Source organism: Echinops telfairi, unplaced genomic scaffold (genome assembly GCF_000313985.2).
Source record: "Echinops telfairi isolate 266 unplaced genomic scaffold, ASM31398v2 ScPeMD7_4225;HRSCAF=4972, whole genome shotgun sequence".
Classification (NCBI taxonomy): Eukaryota; Metazoa; Chordata; class Mammalia; order Afrosoricida; family Tenrecidae; genus Echinops; species Echinops telfairi.
The window spans coordinates 12,921,188-12,945,277 of NW_022108124.1; the positions used below are offsets into that span (position 1 = coordinate 12,921,188).

The 24,090-nt window shown below is 42.4% G+C and overlaps 1 protein-coding gene across 1 annotated transcript in view; it reads right to left on the reverse strand.

The window, feature by feature from the left end:
• The window catches only part of SCN10A (sodium voltage-gated channel alpha subunit 10), a 129,063-nt gene that overhangs the window by 103,829 nt on the left and 1,144 nt on the right, over nucleotides 1-24,090 (reverse strand). Inside the window, exons 2-3 of the mRNA XM_004708679.1 lie at nucleotides 23,432-23,550; nucleotides 20,386-20,466 (exon numbers count right to left, since the gene is read on the reverse strand). Of these exons, the coding sequence (XP_004708736.1) occupies nucleotides 20,386-20,466; nucleotides 23,432-23,550 (200 nt within the window). The remainder of the gene's footprint in view (nucleotides 1-20,385; nucleotides 20,467-23,431; nucleotides 23,551-24,090) is intronic.

The window sequence follows — 24,090 nt, forward strand, 5'->3', positions numbered from 1 at the left end:
GGACAACAGAAAAGTGGGTGAAGGGAGACATCAGACAGGGTAAGAAATGACAAAATAATAATAATTTATAAATTATCAAGGGTTCATGAGGGAGGAGGGAACGGGGAGGGAGGGGAAAAATGAGGAGCTGTTATCAAGGGTACAAGCAGAAAGCAAATGTTTTGCGAATGATGATGGCAACAAATGTACAAATATGCTTGAGACAATGTATGTATGTATATATGGATTGTGATAAGAGTTGTATGAGCCCCCAATAAAATGATTTATAAAAAGAAATGAGTTCATCATTATTTATAGATGTTATAATTGTCTATATAGAAAATCTACAGAGAAAATATTAAAATTTGTTAGGAAATTCCAAAATACACCTATATGTAATACCAATACATAGACATTAAAAGCAGTCATACATTCTAGCCATAAAAACAAATATATGAAAGGACAAAAAAAGTTATAACGTGCCTTGGGAGAGCTTTAATGTGAGAGCTTTAGAGAAGACATTATAAAATTCTGTGGAAGAACACAAAAGAAGTTGTGTATGAATTAGAGATAACACCATGCTATGTGTGTGAAAGGTTCTTTTTGTAAATGTAGCAATTTTTCTTATGGTAATAAATACATGCAATATATTTTCAACCAAAGTTTCAACACAGTTTTAAGTAACAACATCCTGAAAACCTGACCCGAAAATTGATCTGGAAAAGCAAATAAGCAAGAAATCTCAAGATAATTTCTAAAGACGTCAAGTAAGAAGAGGGTGCTATGATCAATCAGGTCAAATCTTATTTTAAAAAAAACCACATATAACTCAATGTGGGGTTGGCTCAGGGAGGCACAGAGAGATGATTAGGAGATATAAATTCAGGTGAAAGAAATTGCTTGGGAAATAATGGGGAATTTAAAATAGTATTGCAATAATATTTGGCTCTTTATATGCAGCCTATATTATGCTAAATATACTAAAACACAAACTCCAGAAGAACGAAAGAGTTAAATGGAGAGAGAGAGAGAGTGAGAGGGAGAGGGAGAGAGAGAGAGAGAGAGACTAAGGCTATTAAAAGAATCAACTATCAACTATGGCAGTGCAGATAAAATGAATGAACTATGCCATCAAGTATTAAATGACACAAACCGCATAAGCATACTGCTGACTTGTGCAAAAGCACCAGGTGAAACATACATACAAATGATTCCATTCTTATACATTTGAATAAGACACAAAACAATTCTTTAAGCCTGAGGTTCAAAGCACCCTCTCATTACTTGTCACAGTTCAGCCTCTAGTAACGTTCTTTTCCAGCTAAGGAGACATGGATCTTTCCATTGGGGTTTTCTCTGCAATAAGATTGCTTTATTCTGTCAATTGTTTTTCCAAAATTTAATGGGTCCCAGTGATAGGTGTCCCAGCATCACCAGTAAACCCTTCAATGTTTCTTTGGGAGGTCAGGCAGTAGAGATGGTGGAAAGTTCTAACCTGGCCACCAATATCCCTTTTGTCCCACCTGACATATTTGCACTTCTCCTAGGACCTAGCTCCCACTTTAGCCATGATGGGAATCTTTAGGTATTTTTTTTTAAAAAAGGAAGAGGATATTTGAAAATGGAATATGGGATATATATATTATACACTGGGGGTACCCCACCAAAACCAGATTTTAAAAATTTTGTATGTTTAATTTTTTTTACAAAGCAACATTATCACCTTCAAAGTACTCTCCATTACACTTAATACATTTGTCAAATTTGCGATTCTACTCTTGGAAATATTGTTCAAACTCATCTGTTTGGATGGCCGACAGCATCTCTCTCTCTCTTTCCCCCCCCCATCACTTCTATGTCATCAGATCGCTGTCCTTTCATGCCCCTCTTCATCCACGGAAACAAAAAGAAGTTGCATGGAGTAAGGTCAGTTAATTAAGGTGCATGGGTCAAGAGAGGCATGCTGTTTTTTGCCCAAACTGGCACACTGAGATGGCTGTGTGAGCAGGTGCATTGTTGTGGTGGCAAAACCAGTGCCCCATAGGCCACAGATCAGGCCTTTTTTGTTGTTGCACACTGCTATGCAATCTTTTCAGAACCTCTAAATAGAAAGCTTGATTAACAGTTTGACCTGGTGGAATGAACTCCAAATGCACTGCGAGTTGACATTTTTGATTGTTCTGGAAGTTGATGGGCATCCAGAATGAGGTTTGGCTTCAATCCACATTTCAATATTTTTGAAATGAGAAAACCACTCGTACACTTGAATTTTTCCCATAGTGTTGTCCTTGTAAGCTGTGTTCAGCATCACAACAGTTTCTGAGGCATTTTTCCTGCGCAAGAAACAAAATTTCACAGCTGCACGCTGTTCTCTTAAGTTGGCCATCACAGAAAACGAAGTTCCAGTGAAAATGCTTTTACAAAAAAATTCACTGTGATCAGAGAGTACCTTCCCAAACGATGCCACTGGGTACACTAACTCAGAGAGAGTTGCGCAAGGCTCGCTCAGCATGAAAAATATGCACTATGAAAGTACTCCACCCAATGCAATTCCATTTTTTGAGGGAGTACCCCCGTGTGTGTGTGTGTGTGTGTGTGTGTGTTCCTCCTCCCAAAAATCAGACAGGCAATCTGCTGTTGGTGAGGCAGGGAAGCAGGAAGCTACTGTATCAGCAGGTCATTCTACCAAGTCATGTTTGAAGTCGATGGAAGGGAAAAGAGATATAGTGACTACTTGTGCCCAGAAAACTGTATCAACAAAAATCGTATCAGTGGGTGCCCATCTTCTCGATATGATCACTGAAGACAAATGGGTACATAAGCAAATGTAGTGAAGAAAACTGATGGTGCCTGGCTATCAAAAGATATAACATCTGGGGTCTTAAAGGCTTGCAGATAAACACCTGGAGGGTGGAGGGAAGGTGGAGTGGAAAGGGGGAACCCATTACAAGGATCTACATACAACCTCCTCCCTGAGGGATGGACAACAGAAAAGTGGGTGAAGGGAGACGTCGGACAGTGTTATCAAGGTCTCATGAGGGAAAGAGGAGCGGAGAGGGAGGGGGGAAATGAGAAGCTGATATCAAGGATTCAAGTAGAAAGCAAATGTTTTGAGAATGATGATGGCTACAAATGTACAAATATGCTTGACACATGGATGAATTGCGATAAGAATCGTATGAGCCCCTAATAAAAGGGTTAAAAAAAAGAACGTGACAACAGAATCAAATTCTGATGCCACCGACTACATTCCATATGTCCTCGACCATCTACAGCATGCATTTGGGCATCCCAGTAGTGTTAGCATTTTTATTTCTTCTATTTCCATTGATCGAGCTTCTCTTCCTTGGCTTGCTTCCACCTTTACTTTTGGGTAAATGCTGGCTACCTGGTCTCATAGGCTTGATTGATTACAGCAGCACATTACTCATGGGGATACTGCTTATTTTACAAGCCAATTTTTATTTGACTGAAAGGTGACCTTTAGGAGTTGCTTCCGTGCCAACTTCAAAGGTCAGTGCCATTTTAGGTCAGTCTTATCACTATTAGCCCTAAAGATCTCATATTTTCTTAGGAATTTGAATTTTGTTCTACATTTTTATCCCCCTCTGTCCAGGACCTTCTCCTGTGTCTCTGGTCAGAACAGTAGGTAATAGTAGCCAGTTCTCAGTCTAGAAGAGGCTGTGGTTTCTGTGGGCTTAATCCTGTGGACCCGTTTCTTCTTTGAATCTTCCGTTTTCTTCATTCTCTTCTGCTCCAGATGTCTACAAACTAATAGTTGTATCTTAGATGGCCACTCACAAGACTGCAGGTATTACTCACCAAACTAGGGGCTAGAACCTTGTCTTGATGAATTATATAAGGCTAATTGACTAAGATGTACCTTGGGTCCATAGTTGTAGGCCTTTAACCCAGTAAACTAATTCCATTAGGTGTTTGGATAGGTGTCGGAAGTTCATATCGCATATATGAATATATATGCAACACACACAAGCACATGTGTCTACATGTACACTTATACGTGGATATACTCATATGCCATCCTATGCACATATACATGCATATCCATCAAGTAGGTACAATTTAATATTTTGTATTTTTCAAAGTGTGTTCATAAAGGAAGCAATGCCCACAATTCATGTCAGTTAATCCAAAATCTGATAAAGAATGGATTTAATAATTAGTGGCATTGGAAATTGATATGGCTTCTTTGAAAGACAATTTGACACTATCTCAAAATAAAAATTGTACTTCCCTTTGGCTTAGAAATCTCACTTTCAGAAATTCAGCTTCCACATTTACCCTTGTATGTGCACAAAGATATGCGTGAAGGATAAATACACAACAAAGCAAACCTCTACTGCCACTGAGTTGACGCCAACTTGTGGTGACCTTGTAGGATAGAGTAGAACTGCCCCTTTGAATTTCCAAGGCTGCTAGTTTTTATAGAGCAGAACGTCTCTCTCATCTTTCTCCCTCGGAACAGCTGGCAGATTCAAACTGCTGACCTTGGGGTTCGCAGCCCAATGGGTAACCCATGAGCTCACACGGAGCAGCTCTACTCCGTCTTATGGAATCGCTGTGATAAAAACCACAGATTTTATCCCTGTAATCTCTTTATCTGTTTCCCTTTCTAGCCATAATTTTGGTTGTATGAATATTGCTACCAGGTTTTGGTTGCTGTTGCAGGTATGTGTTAAGGTGAAGGGTTACTTAGCATTACAAAGTGTTATTTTTTTTTCAGGTTTAATGCTTTGGGCCCCCAAGTGCATTTTCTGTGACATCAAGGCTCTGGCTCTTGATTTTTTTCTGCTTGCCTTTGCTTATAAGTTTGCCCATTCCTTAATTTTAGCCCATCTGAATCACCTTGAGGAGTATCTTTTTTTAAAAAAATCCAGTAAATAGTTTGTAATTACATTGCTTTGTAATATAATGACATTTAAAAGTAGGTACGTTAAGTCTACTTATATTTATGGATGTGGCAAACTTCTTTGGTTAGTTTTCTTGTTATTTTATATTGTGTATTTCTTGTGATAGCTTAAAAAGTACTTTATTGTGTGGCATTGTTTTTTGCTTTGGTTTTGCACAAAACTCTTCGACATTTAGAAAAGGTTGCATTTTCTTCTTCTAGTGGCTACTTTAATAAGTATAAATTGATCATTACAATGAAAACAATATAATACATTGCCCTCAATATTTCATTTCTTAACACATATCTGTGGTTACCATTTGGTCCTTCCCTTTACTCTCTGTTTAATCCATTATCTGCTTCTATTGACTGAAATCTTTTTCATGCTTACCTTTGTACTGCCAAATAGAATCTTTTTTCTGTTATTTGACTGATCAGATTTAGTGGTACGATGTCTGGATTTACTCCCAATAAAATGGTCTGGGGGAGTGGGAAATACTCTTTAACATCTTACTGTTGTAGTAGCAGTAATCTGAGAGCAGACTCTGAATCTGCTATTTGCATCATGTCACAAATTCGGTGCATCTACCATTTATATTTATTTTGGCATCGTCCTTGCCACACTGGGTTAGGCTAATTCTCATAGTTACACAAATCCAGTGTTCAACATTTGTGTCTCTACTTCTGTTTCCAGGGTCATCTCTTAGTTGGCTGGAATTTATCTTCCAACTGTTTCCATAAAAATAATGTCTGAGAACAATAACAGTTGAATTCCTGTGTGTTCAAAATGGTTGCCCATCTTTCTAGGAAGAGGGTTTTACTATGCAGTTTTATATTGCACTTCCCTGGTGGATGTTGTAAGTACTACTGATATCTTCGGGTACTGAACATTGCTATGGGGCAAGGTAAGGCCAGCCTAATTTTCTCTCCTCCTGGAACCGAATGGATTTGTTTTGTAATTGCTTCTATAGACCCTTTTGTTCCCTTTCAAATCGAATCATTTTAGTATGTTAGGTCTCAATGCCGCCCCCTGTCCTTGTTCCGTGTTACCTGACCCATCCTTTGCTTTTTCAATGTGTAGGTTCAAGTTTACTTTCACTCTAGGAGAGGTTTCTTGGATTTCATCTTGATCTGTCTGTTCCATTGCTTTGATTCCCCCCTAGGAAACTTCAATAATGCACATAGATCAGTGGATCTTATTTTCCCCTGTTGTATTAGTCACAGTTGACTAGAGAAACAAATTCATAGACACTCATTTGTGTATAAGAAAGAGAATGATATCAAAGAATAATTGTATATTAAGAAAACATCCCAGCCCAGTCCAGATCAAGTCCATAAGTCCCATATAAGCCCATATGTCCAATACCAGTCTATAAGTTCATGCACACATGCAATGATGCTGAATGCAGGAAGATCACAGGCCGGTAGGTGGAAAGTCTTGTGGATCCAGTGGTGGTGGAAGCATTTCAGCGCTGGTGTGGGTCTTCACATGGATCCTCCAGCTTCAGGGCTCTGGTTCCCTCAGTGTAGCTCCATGTGGCTTGTCAACAGGAATGTCTCACAGGGAAAGAAACAGAGAGTGTGCTTTCCACCTCCCGGGAGGAAGATAGGAGTTCCCAGAATCCTCAAGGGAACACCACGCCCACACAGAGGCCTCACTGGCTACGACCTGATTGACAGGCTAGACTTCACCCCTTGGCAAGTTGACAGGAGATTACATAACTGCCACCCCTGTTGTACACCCTTCCAAAGAATGTCATGCTCTAGTCCTTTTGCACTTTGCATTTCCATCGCATTATATTTGCTTCCCCATTCTTCTTCTCTGTGACTCTTATTCACTTTCCTCCCCTTTCACTCTTCCTTTTGCTCTTAATTTCATCTTCACATTTTAATGGCTTTGTTTTGTCTTCTTTGGGCCCGAGTCTTCCCAGCTATATTTCTTCTCCTATTGAGTCGGCTACTCTCCCTTGAGCCCTGGCATGTCTTCCCTTTCTTCTTCTTCTTTTAGTCTTCTTTAGCACAAATGCTGGTTTCATTAAGAATTCGTGTCTGGGGTCTTAAAGGCTTGAAGGTAATCAAGCGGCCATCAAGCTCAGAAGCAACAAAGCCCACATGGAAGAAGCACACCAGCCTGTGTGACCACGAGGTGTTGAAGGGATCAGGTGTAAGGCATCATCAGAACAAAAAATCTTACCATAGTGAATGATGGGGGGAGTGCGGAGTGGAGATCCAAAGCCCATTAGTAGGCCACTGGAAATCCCCTTGCAGAGGGCTCTCGGGGAGGAGATGAGCCAGTCAGGGTGCGATGTAACAATGATGAGAAATACAACTTTCCTCTAGTTCCTAAATGTTTCCTCCCCGCTCCCACTACCATGACTCGAATTCGATCTTGCAAGTCTGGTAGGCCAGAGGATGTACACTGGTACAGATAGGAACTGAAAATACAGGGAATCCAGGGCAGATGAGCCCTACAGGACCAGTGGTGTGAGTGGCAAAACAGGGAGGGTAAAGGGAGAATGGGTAGGAAAGAGGGAACTGATTACATGGAACTGTGTGTGACCTCCTCCCTGGGGGGCAGACAACCGAAAAGTGGATGAAAGGAGACGTCGGACAGGGCAAGATATGACAAAATACCCATTTATAAACTATCAAGGGCTCATGCGGGAGGGGGGAGCGGGGAGGGAGGGGAAAAATGAGGACCTAATGTCGAGGGTTTAAATGGAGAGAAAATGTTTTGAGAAACGATGTACAAATGCGCTTTACACAATTGATGTGTGTATGGATTGGGATAACAGTTGTCTGAGCCCCTGATAAAATGTTAAAAAAAAAAAAGTGTACGAAATAGTACCCACTTCAGCTAGTCTCCAGATTACTTTGTTGAGTGTTCTTCGTCAATGGGCGAATTTTACAGCTTTTTTCATACACTTAAAGGTGTGTTTTTTTAAAAATGCCTATCTATAAATTTCCTTTTGCCCACTTTGTTACTGAAAGAGTGGGCTCACCTTAGACAAGTTGTTCATGGAAATTTCCTGTAGGATATAAAGAGGGATCAGGATAGAAATCTAGATATTACAACTCCACGCCTGTCTCTTTCTTGGCTGTTACAGACACAGACCTCTTCCTGGAAACTGGCTCATCTATAGGATTATTCTTTGAGCCAAATGGGGTCCAGAATGGCTTCTCGCTCCAGTTCCAGTTGGTTAAAAAAAAAAAAAAGAAGAAGGTAGATTCTGCACTTTCTCTTGAGGTTGTCACCTTCAGCAAAATTATATATGCTGCTCTTTCTGGGATTTGTGGTCCCTGGACATCACCATTCTCTATGCATCTCCTTACCTCCTTCTGTGGAATTCCTATCCAACATCATCTGCCTTTGATGACGTCTACACATCTTTTGGGATTGGCAGATCACATATGCCTTCCAGGTTCACTAAAAGTGAAGTATGGTCCCCACATCCCTCCACCCCATTCCCCCATTATTTCACTTGATTTCCAAGAAAGGAGGGAGAAAATGCTAATAATAAGCAAGCATTCACTCCTGGAACATCGTTAAAATGTACATTTCTACCAATCATAGTTCTAATTTATAAGTGCACTTTCCTGTTTTATGATGGTCCTTTTTAAATGCAGCATCATTTTATCTTATTGATGCTGAACCTTCTCTCCTTTCTAATGAAATGAATAATGCTCTTTTCCTTTTGCTCTCCTTTTTGTCTGTCTTCCTGGTTTTGGTCTCGCTCTTATGGGTAAGGCCATTTCCTCAAAACCGGGCAATCTTTCACCTTTTACTTTTTATTTAAGAGGGAGGCCATGCACATCTACAGGGAGTTCTACAAGTGTGTGCTCAGGAAGCAGCTTTCTCTGTCCTGTGATTGGACCTTGACCATGAATGACCTTTGACTTTGGGGAGCCTCAGAAGTAAGTCAGCATTGGTCAGCAGTCCCTCCAGCACAGTTCAAAGTCTCCAGAGCAAAGTCCGTCACTCCACTCCCCCATGGGTGCCCTGAAAGCAGGATGCGGTAAGGAGGCTCTAAGACTCAATGTTGAGTTGTAGACTTACATGTCACCCTTCTGGTTTCAGGCCCTATGAGGATTTATTAACACCTCCCTGTACCTGGTGTTCTGGAGTCTAAGTCCCTGGGTGACATAGCCAGCTTGTTCTCTGCTAATAACCCAAAGGTTGTTGGTTTGAACCCACCTACAACTCTGTGTAAGAAAGGCCTGGCAAACTGCTTCTGTAAGATTACAACCAATAAAATCTTGTGGAGTACAGTCTTCTCTGAAGTACACGGGGCCACCAAGAGTAGAGGTCAACCTGATGGCGATGTTTTCGTTTGTTGTGTTGTCAGGTCTAGCACCATCTTGGTCTAGTGTCTAGGAAGAATGAGGGCTCCTTTGCAGCGAAAGTCAGGCTAAGGTTGTCTTCAGGTTGCAGAGAATAAGGTGAGGTCTAATTGCTCAATTTACACACTTTCAACCAATCACTGAGATCTCATCTTACGGACCCACCTCCCCCTCTTTCCCAGTACCTGCCACCTTGCCCAGTACATGCAGCACCAGGTCCCCAGGCTCTCTGGCGATTGTAGGGGGTGACCATGTCTTGGTCCTCGTGTTTATCCCCTTCTGCAGGATAAACTGTCATTTATCCTCCTCGGCTCTGCTAAGTCAGGAACCTCCACCCACATCCCTTCTTCTAAGAGTGTTTTGACGCCTTTGCCTTGCTCCCTCTCTTTGTTCTTGTGTATTTATACTGTTCCAATCGCCCTGCTGTCACTTTATTGGCATTTTGAGAGGGCTGGGGTAAAACACATGCATGCAATTTTCCATATTTAACCAGAATCCCCAAATAACTCTTACTTTTGAGAGAAAGTGCTTTGCATTAAAAGTTCACAAGAAGGATAGAAATTTTTACATGCTCTATGATCTCAGCCATCTCAAAGATGTAATTTTAGCAGATTGCCCTATATATCTGAAGACGATCAGCTAAAATAATAACACTGATCTCTCTGACCGGTTGCACTATTTTTTAATTTACATTTTGCAACATTCTGCATTTTATACAGTGGTCATTTTTTTTTTTTTAGATTTCCTTGGTTTTCCAGCTTTTTATTATTCTTTGGAACACGATTAATAAAAAGAACACCCTAAGGGAAAAACATAAAATAAAATCAACTCACTGCTGTCGATGGATCCTGGCTCACAGCAACCCCTATAGAGGACAGGGTAGAACTGCCCCTGTGAGTTTCCGAGACTGTAACTCTTTATGGGAGTAGAAAGCTCAGTCTTTCTCCTGCAGAGGGGCTTCAAACTTCTGACCTTGTGGTTAGCAGCCCAGTGTGAAACCCCTCCACCCCCAGGGCATAGGAGACCTAAATTGGTTGCTGCAATGTGAACACTTGAGTGACAATGACCTGCCTTGTAGAGTGGAACGCTGTAAGCATTCCACCCCCTCATTGCAGTGATAACTTCTTTCCTCCACCCTAAAAGTTAGTATGATTCTGATTTTTATGGCACTCTTTTCCTTGCCTTTTTAACCACGGAAATATGCATCTCTGAACAATATTGCTTATTTGTTTTTAAATTTTGCATCTGTGGCATCGCACGTGTGTTCTTTTGTGTCTGGCTTCTCTGGTTCAATGTTGTGTTCTTAAGGTTTCTCCTTGCCTACCAAGGAAACTCCTCCCCCGGAAGATGGAGAAGCAGAACTGAAATGGACCCTACGCGACAGGTGTGTGCTTCTCGGAAGCACAGAATGGAGGTGGACCTCACCCAGCAGTGGGAGCTGAAAAAGATAGAAAATACCTAAAATCGTCTATGAAGGATGGCCTCTCAGGAGCCCCAAATGGAGACTTGGCTAAAGACATGACTAAACAGTGGAAAATGTAAACGTTAAAAGATCTCTCAAGGGGACAAGAGGAAAATAAAAGGAAACAGAGGAAAAAGTAGGAGGCAAAGGGCATTTTGAGAGGTCTAAATACAGCCATGGACATATGTAAATATATATTTAGGTATAAGGATAGGGAAATAGATCTATGTATATACATTTATATGTTAAGCATTAAGGTAGCCAATGGGCATTGGGCCTCTACTCAAGTACTCCCTCAAAGCAAGAACACTTTATTCTAATAACTCTGTGATGCTCACCTTCCAGACACAATCACTGAAGACAAATGTGTGCACAAGCAAATGTGGTGAAGAAAGCTGATGGTGCCCAGCTATCAAAAGATATAGCGTTTGGGGTCTTAAAGGATTGAAAATAAATAAGTGACCATCTAGCTGAGAAGCAACAAAGTCCACATGGTCTAAGCACACCAGCCTGTGTGATCATGAGATGTTGATGGAATCAGGTCTCAGGCATCAAAGACCCACAACAAAAAAATCATATCAATGTGATTGAGGGGGAATGTGGAGTCGAGACCCAAAGCCCATCTGTAGACAATTGTATAGTAGAGACAAGCCAGTGAGGGTGCAGTATAGCACCAATGAAACATACAACTTTCCTCTAGTTCTTTAATGCTTCTCCCCCACCCCACCCCTATCATGAATGACCCAAATTTTACCTTACAAATCTGGCTAGACCAGAGGATCTACACTGGTACAGATAAGAACTGGAAACACAGGGAATCCAGGACATGTAAACCCCTCAGGACCAATAATGAGAGTAGCAATACTAGGAGGGTAAAAGGAAGGTGGGGGGATAAAGAGGGAACCGATTGCAATGATCGACATATAACCCCCTCTCAGGGGGATGAACAACAGAAAAGCGGGTGAAGGGAGACAGCAGTCAGTGTAAGACATTAAAAAATAATAATTTATAAATTATCAAGGGTTCATGAGGGAGAGAGGGTGGAAGGGGAGCTGACACCAAGGGCTCAAGTAGAAAGAAAATGTTTTGAGAATGATGATGGCAATAAATGTATAAATGTGCTTGACACAACGGATGGATGGATGGATTGTGATAAGAGCTGTATGAGGCCCCAATAAAATGTTGGGTTTATTTTAAACACCCCCCCCCAAGGAAGCTGCCATTCTATCCAACGGAGAAGCAACAACACAACCTCTCAATTGAGAATTGAAAAAGAAAAAGAAGAAAAAAGAAAAGTGAAGGGTGCTGCCGTGTCTGATTAAAACACAACAAAACAGAGGAGTCGAAAGAATGTGGCATCAAGGCTCCTGCAGAAGCAGAAATGAGAGTGGGAAAGGCCAGATGAGGAGGAGGAGGAGGAGGACTGAATTGCCCAGCCTGGCCCTGAGATTGAAGAGTGGGTGCATTTGAAGATTTTGCAGGTACTTCTCTAGCTAATCTTGTCAACACAAACTCCCTAAAGGCGATGAAAGAAACGGGCTTTACAAATATGACTGAAATGCAGCATCAGGCCGCTTCTGGAAGGCAGGGCTCTCCTAGCAGCTGCAAAAACAGGCAGCGGTAAAATCCTCGTGTTTCTCATCCCTGCAGTTGGACTCACTGTTAAGTTAAACTTTATGCCCAGAGTGGACAGGCGCTCTCATTGTCTCGCCCACTAGGGAGCAGGCAGGGAGCTGGCCATGCAGACATTTGGTGTGCAGAAGGAACTAAAGACACACCATGTTCACACGTTCTGGATCTGCGGAAGCACGGAAACTTGCTAACGAAATCGACATCATTGTATCCATGCCAGGCTGCCTCCTGGGCCATATGCAGAGTCCCCCAGGGTTTCTGTATAAAAACCAACAGTGCCTACGGACGGATGAGGCTGATCGTATCTTGCGTGTTGGATTGGAAGAGGAATCGAAGCGAAATGTAAAACTGCTGCCAGTACACACACAGACCCTCCTTTTTCTGACACTCAAACTCGGAAAGTTGAAAACATGCTGAGGGTTTCTTCGAAATGGGAGGCCCGGCAGGTAATGATGATGAAGCCGGCGCGACCGTGGATGGTCTCGCGCCCAGGGACACACTGTCTGGCCCCCTGACAAGAGACGCCTGCTCGTTACCCTCCTGAGGAAAACCCCACAGAAGACACTCACGTTGTTCTTTTCGTCCTGCCCGTTGGTTAAATACCACTATGAGTTGCTGATCTACATTGAGTTGCCTGTCTTGATCATTCATGGAACACCGGAGTAAAACAAGCAAACCACCATTTTCAAAACATTTAAATGCCGCGACGCAGACTCGGGGGTGTTGTTGTGCAACGATGTGGCAGCTTGAGGGCTGGGTACCCCTGAAGTCGACCTGACTGGCCAGCGTGACCCTCTCGATGACCGTGTGGGTAGAACAGCCAGGGGCTCACACGGAAGAGGGCAAGCCTCGCTCCTTTTCTGTCCCGAAGAATTGGTTTTCCTTTGTTACTTGAAGCAATCCAAGGTTCTCTTTACGTGTGTTTGAGTTTTCCTGGTCCCACATTTCCAATATTCAGTCTCAGCTTGAAGAATTTATGGAGAACTACTTCCTTCATAAATCAACCCGGGAAGCATATAAGTCATCTATTTGAACGTATGATTCTCACTCTCAGAAACACATCTTTAATGTTAATCATTTGACTTTGCCTCAAGTGTCCCCACCATTCATTCGGTTTCCAGGTGGCTCCTTTTGTTGATCTGAACAATGAAGGCAAATACAAAAAGCCAGGAGGAGGTGGTGGATCTGGCTATCAGAAAACCCCAGACATCAAACAGTCCAAGAACTTTCAGATGTTGGCAAGAAATCACCCGGCTGCAGGCAATTCTCAGAGTGAAGACACACCTTCCTTCATCTTGAATAACTGTCCCCAGATGGATTTTCTTCACCTTGATCTAACCGGGAAGTTTTGTAGCCTTAAGGATTTGGACTGATTTATCAAGAGTTTAAACGGCAAGCCCTGAGGACTGACTGTACCAGCAAATCCTGCTCCGCGCTCCCCCCTTTTTTTTTGTTTTAATGGGGATCACAGTCAAAGAAAAGAAATATTTTTGATCTTCTTTTAAATATTTTAAATATCTCCCCCCTTAAATGTGTTTCACTATTTCGGTCTCATTTATACCTCTCTTTCCTGGTGGGTTACGCAGCTGTGCTAACTTCCTGGCAAAGTTATGCCAAGCAGGTGGTACCGGCAATAATACTGAAAACGGTCCCAGTTTATTTTTGGGTTTAGACTATTTCTTGAACCTTAAGAATAGTTCTTGACCCTTCTTGAAGACGCAGGGGATTTGGGTAAATCTCTAAGGGACTACCTTAGGTTAATAGTGGTGGTGATTTCTATCTATCACTCATATGCTTTGTAATGAACTTGGCTTAAAATTTTTAAAAAGAAATTTAGGTTGCCATTGTTATATGAAGAAAATGCCCCTTGTTGTTCCTAATTTTGGAAGTCAGGTATCTTGGGTTTGGGTACCTTGTTTATACCCTTATGGATGTAATAGTCTTCCTGCTGTGTTCCTATTTGGTAGCTGAGCAAAGACAAGAATGGTGGTACTTGTTCAAATTAGATCACTTCAAAGTGGGTTAGATTTTTGGCAACCCCTTTAATTCTACAGAGTGTACTTAGCAGACATGACCGGCTATTTACATGGGCTGTTTGCCAGCTACTGCTTGGTGTGTTGGAATACTGGTATCTTCATGAGAAAACAGCTCTTCCAGATCCGGGAAACTAAAATAAATGTGCAGGGCAGTTCAATTGAATAGATCAAGGGAAAAAAAGTAGCAAAAGCCACTGGTTGCACCAGGTTTTTACTCCGGGAGCTTCAGATTCTGTTTTTATGTAATTTGTTAACACCAAACTAGCTCCAATTTATAGTCACCCAACTGAAATTGTTGGCATTTAGCAGTGTGCTCCTGAATTCCTCCAGAGTCCCATGAAATCTAACCACATCTGTTCGCATCGACAACAACGTCAGATAAAGGGGGAAACGACTGATAAATCCATTGTGTGGGGAAAGAATCTGCAGTTCGAATCTGGGCCTGACTGCTGGCCGCTGATTTCAGCCCTGGACTGCTGGCTGCCTTCTTTGGCTTCCTGGGATCTTCATTCTTGGCATTTAATAACTTTTTCTCGCCAGTGGCTTTTTGTTTCAGAAACCACGGTTCAAAGAAACACACAAAAGCCAAGGAAAGACCAGCTAATCACTGAACAGGTCAATACTTGATATTTTGAGATGTGACGTTTTTTCTGTGCATCTTCATTTTGTAATAAAAGCTAAAGTCAAACAATTAAAAATAAAATCTAAAGCCATCCTTGAATGTGATACCCCCATGTCAGAATCATATGTTCCCCCATATTCATAAATAATTTTATCAATCATGTAAAAAAATGACTTATCCTCTTGTGCATGAAAACCAGTTGTTATTGAGCTACCTCGTGTTATTGGCCCCATGTGTGTCAGAGGAGAATTGGGCTTTTGAAGCTGTGTTATATGTTTTTTAGTGTTTCAGTGTTTTAGTGTTTCAGTCTGTGAAACCCAGGATCGATGAACCTATAGGGACAGCAAGTAGAATAAGGGTTTCGGGGGCAGTGGGGGGTACAGTGGTGGATGTGTGTATAAGAAGGGAGATCATGTCAAGGAGTCCAGGAAGAAAAAGAATGCAGTAGTAAATGTAAAATTCTGCTTGACATGATTGAACTATGGCATGGTATTATATAGGTATGAATTCCCAATTAATAATAATTCAAAATTTTTTTCGAGGCTTTTTTGGGAAGCAGATTGGCAGGCCTTTCTTCTGAGGCAACTCAGGTTAGACTAGAACCTCCAACCATTTGGTTAGCCTCCCGCCCCTGCCGTAAGTGTTTACATTACCCAGGGCCTCCTCAGGGCTGGCAGCTATATGGCTTATTCATTTTTACTGCTGTACATGATTCTATTCTAAGAAAATAACAGGAATGCTTAGTCTACTCACAGATTTATGGACCATCTAGGTTATTTCCAGTGTGGGGCTTTCTATGTGCAATGAGTCCTTCAACCGTAGTTCAAAGGTGCTCACACACATGCTTCTGTCGAGTGTTTGTAGCTGTGTAAACAGAGGATCATGGGGAGGAGCCCTGGTGGTGAAGCCTTTATGCATTGGGATGCGCACTCCAAGGCCAGCAGTTTGAAACTACCAGCAGCTCCATGGGAAAAAGACAAGGCTTTGGTCTCTCTCTCTGGGTCGGGATGGACTCATGGTGGGGAGAGGAGTCCTGCCCTGGCTTGTGAGTTACACCTTGGGAATGAAGTTAGTCCTTTGTACCCACCAGCCACTCCGAGGGAGGAAGAGGAGACTTTCTGCTCCTGTAAAGACGTACTGCCTCAGAAACCCAAAAGGACAGTTCTAGCCCTATCCTATAGGGTCACTATGGATCGGAATGAACTAAATGATCGTGAGGGAGGGAGGGAGGGAGAGTATGAATGCTTTAACAGCTAAAGCCAACTGCTTCCCAAAGCCGTCACCAGCAGTGTTGTGAGCTTCCGTTGCCCAATACTTTGCATTCTCACACTTTAAAATTGTCCAAGAATAAGTTTTCGGCGTGGTTTCAATTCTCATTTCCTCCATTATGAAACAAGTTACGAAAATTCTCACATGCCTCATTGGCCATTGTGATCGTTTTCATTCGAGATTTTTGCTCATTTTAAAATGGATTGCTGGAATCCTGGGGTGCTCACTTTTCCAACATGATTGCTGAAGACAAATGGATGCATAAGCTAATGTGGTGAAGAAAGCTGCTGGTACCTGGCTATTAGAAGATTTAGCATCTGGGGTCTTAAAGGGTTGAAGTTAAACAAGCAACCATCTAGCAGGGAAGCAACAAAGCCCACATGGAGGAAGTACACCAACCCGTGGGATCACAAGGTGTCAATGGGATCAGGTATCACACATCAGAAGACCCCAAACAAACAAATATATTGATGTGAACTAGAGGGGTCAGAATGGAGACTCAAAGCCCATCTGTAGACAATTGGACATCCCCTCACAGAAGGGTCACAAGGAAGAGACAAGCCAGCCAGGGTGCAGTATAGCACCAAAAAAACACACAACATTCCTCTAGTTCTTTGTTGCTCCCCACCCCACTATCATGACCCCAGTTCTATCTTGCAAATCTGGCTAGACCAAAGCATGTACAATGGTAGAGATAAGAGCTCTGGACATCCAGGACAGATAAACCCCTCAGGACCAATAATGAGAGCAGCAATACCAGGAGGATAGGGGGAAGGTGGGGGGAGAAGGGGGAGAAAGGGGAAACCCATTACAATGATAACATACAACCCCCCACCCCAGGACGAACAACAGAAATGCGGGTGAAGGGAGACAGCAGATAGTGCAAAATATGAAAATAAAAATAATTTACCAATTATCAAGGGTTCATGAGGGAGAGAGGGTGGAGAAGGGAGGGGAAAATGAGGAGCTGATACCAAGGGCTCAAGTAGAAAGAAAATGTTTGGGAAATAATGACGACAATATATGTACAAATGTGCTTGATACAATTGATGTATGGATTATTTTAAGAGCTGTAAGAGCCCCCAATAACATGATTTATTTAAAAAAATTAAAATGGATTGCTCTGGCTTTTTCTAGTTGGTTTGAATGCTGGGTGTACACAGTTTTTCAGATACCTGTGTGGAAAACATCTCCTTCTACTCAGCTTGCTTTTCCCACGCAAAATGTTTGCTGGTGAACGGGACATTCTTACTTTTAGGGTATCATCAGTTATGTTAGGAGCCCTGATAGCATAGTCGTTGTGTGTTGGGCTTCTAGACAAAAGGGCAGCCGTTGGAAACCACCAGAGAAAGACGGGCTTTCTACTCCCATAATTAGTTAGACTGGGAAACCCACAGGGGCAGTTCTGCTCTGCCCTACAGAGGCACCATGAGTCAGCATGGATGAGACGGCAGTGAGCTTGATTTTGTTGTTTGTTTGACTGATTAATTACCATGTGCCTCTTCTGTCCTGTGTAATGGATCTTTCTTTAACCCGAGGCCACGGAGAGCCTGTCGCCATTTTCTGTTTTCTTCTTTCCTCTCTACAAGTTTTATTTCCCCCTCTTCCACGAAGGTGTTTCCGTCTGAATCCACCTAGATTGATTCTTGTCTGTTCTCTGAAGTTGGATGTTCCCTGTTGCACTCGGATTCCTAATACTTTGGCATCCTTCATTGAAGGCCGCCATTGCCTCCCATGAAGATGTACAGTCTTGGAAACCCAATTTCGGGTTGCTATGCATTGGAAAGGATCAGTAGGAGTGGCTTCTTTTGTGGCAAATCTTAGAATCCAGTAGAGCCAGTTTTCCCTCCTGGTCCTTCCTCCTCAAAGCGTCTTAGTTACCATATAATGTGTTCTTTGTATTTCCATATCGATGTTAGAGTTCGTTTGTTAATTCTATTTTTTTTAAGTCCATGGGGATTTGACTGGGGTAACATTAATATATTAGTCATTTTAGGGAGTCATGACAATATGGAGACTTCAAATCCAAGATCATATTATCTCTCCAGTTTTTTTTTTTTAATTCCACTTAACGTTTTATCATTTCCCTGGTAGAGAACTTACTCATACTATGATCATTTTATTCACATGTTCTATATTTTAAGATACTCCTGTTGACTGTATTTTTAAAAAATGACTTATTTACTCTTGGCTGCTAGTGTGTACGTATGCATATACAACTGATGTACATATATTAGTTTGTACTCAGCTACCATGCTATACCCTTTCATTAATTCTCATAGTTTATCTCTAAATTGTGCTGAATATTTTAAACACACAGTAATGTTATCTGTGAGCCACAATTTTTTTGAGTGTTTCTTATTCTTCCATCTCCTCTTGTTTTTGTCTTACTACACTTGATTAGCGCACCGGCTGTTTAACTCCTTCACAAACTTAAACAGAACTAATGAGAACACCCATCTCTGTATTTTTTATTCTGATCTCATGGAGAAAGCTTTCCATGCACCACAATGAAGTACGATGTTTGTTAGTTTCATTTTTTTAGTGAATACTCTGATAAAGGGTATTCACTAAAAAAATGAAACTAATTATCAGAGTACATAGCCCTGGAGGTGGATCAGGTTAAGGGTCGGGCTGCTAATAGCAAGGTCCGCAGTTCAAACCCACCAGCCTCATCTTGAGCGAAAGAGGAGGCTATCTGCTCCCATCAAGGTTTACAGCCTTGGAAATGCTGAAGGAGCAGCTCCACTCTGTCTTACGGGTTTGATAAGAATGAGAACCGACTTGAGGGAAGTGGGTTTTATCAGAAGAAGGCAAGCTCTCCTACTCCTATTTTTCAAAGAGTTTCAAGTCAGACACAGATATTGGAATTTAGCAAAGTTGGAAAACAAACAAACCAAAAAACCCCGAAAACGGTTTCGTTGTGATTTGAGTGAAAGGGCAGTGGGATTGTTCATTTCACAACTGCTGCACATTGTATTTCATGATGCTGATGGCAGCCCCACAGAGTAAGAGCACTCTTTCCGCTTGCTCCCTCTGCTGACTGCTTCCATTGGCTCTCATCCAGTCCTGCTCCTGAGTTGCCTCCTTGGGCCTTTCTGCCCGTTGGCTCTCCTTTGGCTGATTGTTCTATGCAGTGTGGGGTTCCCCGGGTCTAGTGCTTGCCTGAAAGTTGAATCACGAGGGTGACTTCAGTTCTGAATACTGTCTGAAGGACCACAGTCTTGGAGCTTCCAGGCGTTGACAGCAGACTAGCAAGTAGGGTATTTTTATTATTACTTTGTTTTGTTCCACATGTTTTAGCTAATTGTTTTTCTTTATCAATTAAAATGCTGACATGATCTTTCTTCTTTAATCAGTTAATAGACATAGGACATATTTTCTATGATGGCCCATGTCACTCTTATAAACAGCACACACATACATACTCACCAAAGGTTAGAAAAAGAGAAAACCCTATAGCGCGCTTGTGACCCTACAGAAAGATATACCAGGCCCAAATGGGGAAGACAGCTCTCCCAGCTGGAGTGGACAGAATGCTTTGAGAAAGGATTCACATGAAATAGAATAACTTTAGGAATATGTAAAGCAACTGTGAAGCCATGGTATTTAAACAGCTTCATTCATGGGTTATACCTGGAGTAGGTTCCAGAACCATTTGCCCTATGCTAATTTTGCTAATACTCCTCTTTCCAAGTAGGACCTTCTTAGACTTCATTCACATGTGGACCGGTCAGAGTGTGTGTGTGTGTGTGTGTGTGTGTGTGTGTGGGGTGGGGAAGAGCATCATACCAGACCACATTTGACCAATTAAAAATTAAATTAGACTTGGGGAGAGGGGAAGTGGGATTCAGGCATCAGTACTTTCCAAATCTCCCCAAAGGAACTCAATATGTAGTTGAGTTTGGGAACCACCAATCTATACCTGTTTGAAGTTGCAAAATGGAGGTGGGTTTATGAAACAAAAACTCCACAGAGAAGAAGAGACCCAACCACCACAAAGCCAGAGGAGCACTAGGACTTAGCATTGCCCAAGTGAGATCCGGTAGATAAACAGAACGAGGCCACCACGTGAGGGGAGGGAAGAAGACGAACAGGGGAGGAGGCACAACAGTAGTGATAGAAATCTACTCACTCGAGTTTATCTGGAAGTTCCGTTTGAGTCATGCACGCACAGTTGACCAAAATAGTGATTGTAATAAAAAAAGTGAACCATCTGAGGGGCGCGTGTTAAGGAAAAGCTGGGAGTCACCATGTGTGTCCAGGGTTCATCTGTGATCATCATGAACGACTGAATTTATAGCTCCCATCTAGTACCAACTCTATGGTCTTGTGACCTGATCATTATTAACATGAGCTGAGTGTCTACCCTGGGCTGTGTGCTTGGTCCACATATGACTCTAGATTATTGGCCAAAAGACTGCCTTTTCAGGTGGATATTATGATCTCTGATTGGAGCTGAGAGAACAGGTTGACAAATAACTTTTCCAAGGCCACACGAGTAGTTAATTATGCTGCTCAAGTAGGGACTCAGATCCCTGAGGCAGGTGGAAGGAGATGGAATCCCTTTTCCAAACTATCCTTCTGCAACAAATGCCTTCATTTTTCTATACAACCATGAAATTTCATCTACCAGATGTCTCTTTTTATCTTGAGAGACAGAAAGGGTTTCCTTAGGAAGTGCTAGATTAGGGAAAGTGAGTACTCATGGGAAGTCGCTTAACCATCATCGTTGTATTGGTTTCCTAATGTAGCTGAGATCAGTTGTGCAGAGGATGGCCTTTGGTCTTGGAATGGCGGAGCCGGTTCAGAGAAGGGAGATGCTGACTGAAGAACTCTCTGCATGGGGTTAGACTGTCTTGGGGGGAACTCTGGATTCTCAAAGAGGAGAATCTTAGGGGCAGAAGGCAGGCAATGGGATTGCCAGTGGGAAAGGAGACCCTAAGACTGGAGGAACACGGAAGGAGGTAAGTTGACAGGAAGCAATGCTGGTGGAGAGAATCCAGAGATAAACTTCTCCCATCTGAACATTTTTCTTCTTCTTCTGAGGATTAGCTGGGTTCTTAATTACTTCCTACAGAAAAACAAAGTCTGAAGATAAATTTGACCCACAGAGCGAGCACAGTACTCATCCTTCATCATTTCAATTTGAGCAGAAGTATTTTAGATCTATTTTCGTGCTCTGTAAATGCCTTTTATGTGCCCTGCTTTATAGTTACTTAGGAACATGACTATTTTGAAAAGGGAAATTCTACTAATTAAGCCACATTTTCCTGTTGACATAATTAAATTTAGAAATGTGTTCACATAGGGGACCTTGTTAACTCAAGGATTAAGTTAAAAATCCTATCTCCAATGCCATAGACCTTTATAAGTTTTATGGGAGATTATGTTTGATATTGCCTATGAGAACCACGATAGCAAACATGATTGGAATGATAATGCAGATGAAATATGAATAATAGGACCCTGAAAATTGCGTCCATTGAAGAGCATTTTTGGGGGCTGGAGCTACCAAGTTCATGAGATTTAAATATATAAATGCAGCCTTTCTGTCAAGCTGTGACTGTACTACACAATCATTTACTCATCAAATCGCAAGATGAAAAGGCTATTCACTGGTCACTTAGTTCTTTAAAGAGATTTTTATTTCTAATTAGCCATTTCTTATGATTTGGATGAAATTAAAGCAGGTTCCATGGATAGGATTTTGTATCTTTGCTGCATCTCTTTATTTATAATTTTTATGTAATTGCATATATATGTGTATCTAAAACCCCAAGGGGCGATGACAAGCTGAAAAGATAATTACTCTAGTTCATTTCCATTAATTCCCTGTTTCTTCACTCCAGGGATTGCTCGAGGCAGGACGACCTCTTAACTGGGTGTATAATCTGGAACAATTTACTGAACGCCTCTAGATGTCCGTTTCATCATCTGCAGAATGGGGATGTTAATACCTGCTTCTAGGGGTTCTGTACTGAGAACAATGTTGACCCTGAATTGGAATTTAGCAAGTGAAAGCCTGTGATTACCATTACATATTCTTCTATGGAATTGAGAGACCTCAACTTCAATTAGGAAACTATAACACGACCTGGTTAGCCATAAAAATGAAGTCTATTGAAGGAAAAAGCTGATGCACATTTATCAGCAATGCAGGGAGCTTCCCATCGAGCCGCAGGTGCCTCTCAACTAGAGTTGCTTTCTCACTGAGGACCGTCTGGGCATCCCACTAAGCTTCTCCTGAGCCAGGGAATGAGGGCTTTTTGTTTTCTTCCAACTGGTGTCCTCTAAGAAGAGACTGACTACCATCTGTCAGGCAGTGGAGGCAAGGCCTTAAGAGAAAAATCAACCACTTGGAAGCCAAGGCTGAATTAATCATTAGGAATGTTCCATTTGGACGGTCACCAGGGGAGACCCCTGGAAACCAGGCCAAAGTATCTTTGTACTACCGGTTAGACTTGCCTTGAAACACACACACACACACACACACACACACACACACACACCCCTCACAACCAACCAACCAACCAAAAGAAAACCCCCTAAAACTTGAAGAAATCTTTTTTTTTTTTAACTAGCTAAAGGAATTACTGTAATATAGACACTTGACCAATGTGTGTGTTGTTAGCGTTATATTCTCCAATGGCGGGGCCTTGGGCTACTGGTGTTCTTAGCATGCTGGCTCTCCTGGAGCAGCCAGTGGGGTTGGCAGTGCCTCATGACCAAGACTCTGCCCATCACACTGTTCTTCTTGCCCTCTCGGAGGGCTCACTCTCTTGTCTTCTCCCCGACATGACTCAGGCACACTGTAACAGCCATGCCTATCCCACCTGCCCAAAGAAGGTTTAGGGTCCCTACTCTGCGTGTGCAGGGAGGTGGATGGGAACAGTGGGGCACATCCCACGGGGAGAATGTTCCTGGGGGTCTCAGTCAAAGCTTCTTTCATCAAAAAGGACATTTTCTACGTTGTGTCTGGATCACGCTGAGATGAACCTCAGGCCTTTGGGTTCTTCTGTGTTTTTGGGGTGGCTTTGGGGTGTCAAGCACATTAAAGGAACAATTTTTTTTAACTTTCATGGTATCCTTATCTCAGGATTCAATTGCCAGCCTTTGAAGAAGACATTAAACACAAGGCCTGATTCTAACGGGTGGAAGAGACCAACTGCAAAGGATACGAGTGGACGGACACTTTGATGGCCGTTCTTCTGATCCGGTGGAAAGGCGTGAAGAGCCACAGGGCCCTAGTGGCACTAAACCGGGAAATAGTCCTCCTTTTGTTCAGCACCATAAATGTCTGAAACAAAGCAGAGGGGGACCTCCAGTGAGAAACAAGCCTCTCACACACCGTGCTGTTGAGCAGTGAGTGCCGTCAGCTTAGGTCACACGCAGGAAAGGCTCTGGACCTCACAAGGCAATGGGAGCCAGAGAGCTGGGGGGGCCTCGGAGCCTAAACAGCACATCCTGACCAGTCTTGGAAAGATCCCAGGCCCTGGCAAGCTGAGTCCTGTGGAAGGCTGAGTCCTATGGGCAGGTAGCTAGTCCACAGGCTGGGATGAAGCCCCGCCCCAGGGTGAGGATTCTGATAGCAGAAGATGGCCTTTGGGCGGAATTTTGAGTCCTCTTGTGATTCGAGGACCGTCTCTGAGCTGTGATGCTCCTCCCATCTGCCCCTCCTAGACCTCCTCCTTTTACACCTTCTCCGGATCCCTGGAAAGTGAGGGCTCTTGGCAGGGTGGAGGAGCAAGGAAGATAACCTAGGACCATTTTAGGTTTTCTACAACTCCTATATGAGATGGCTGATTCCCTCCCAACTCCTAAGCCCTCATGCACCATC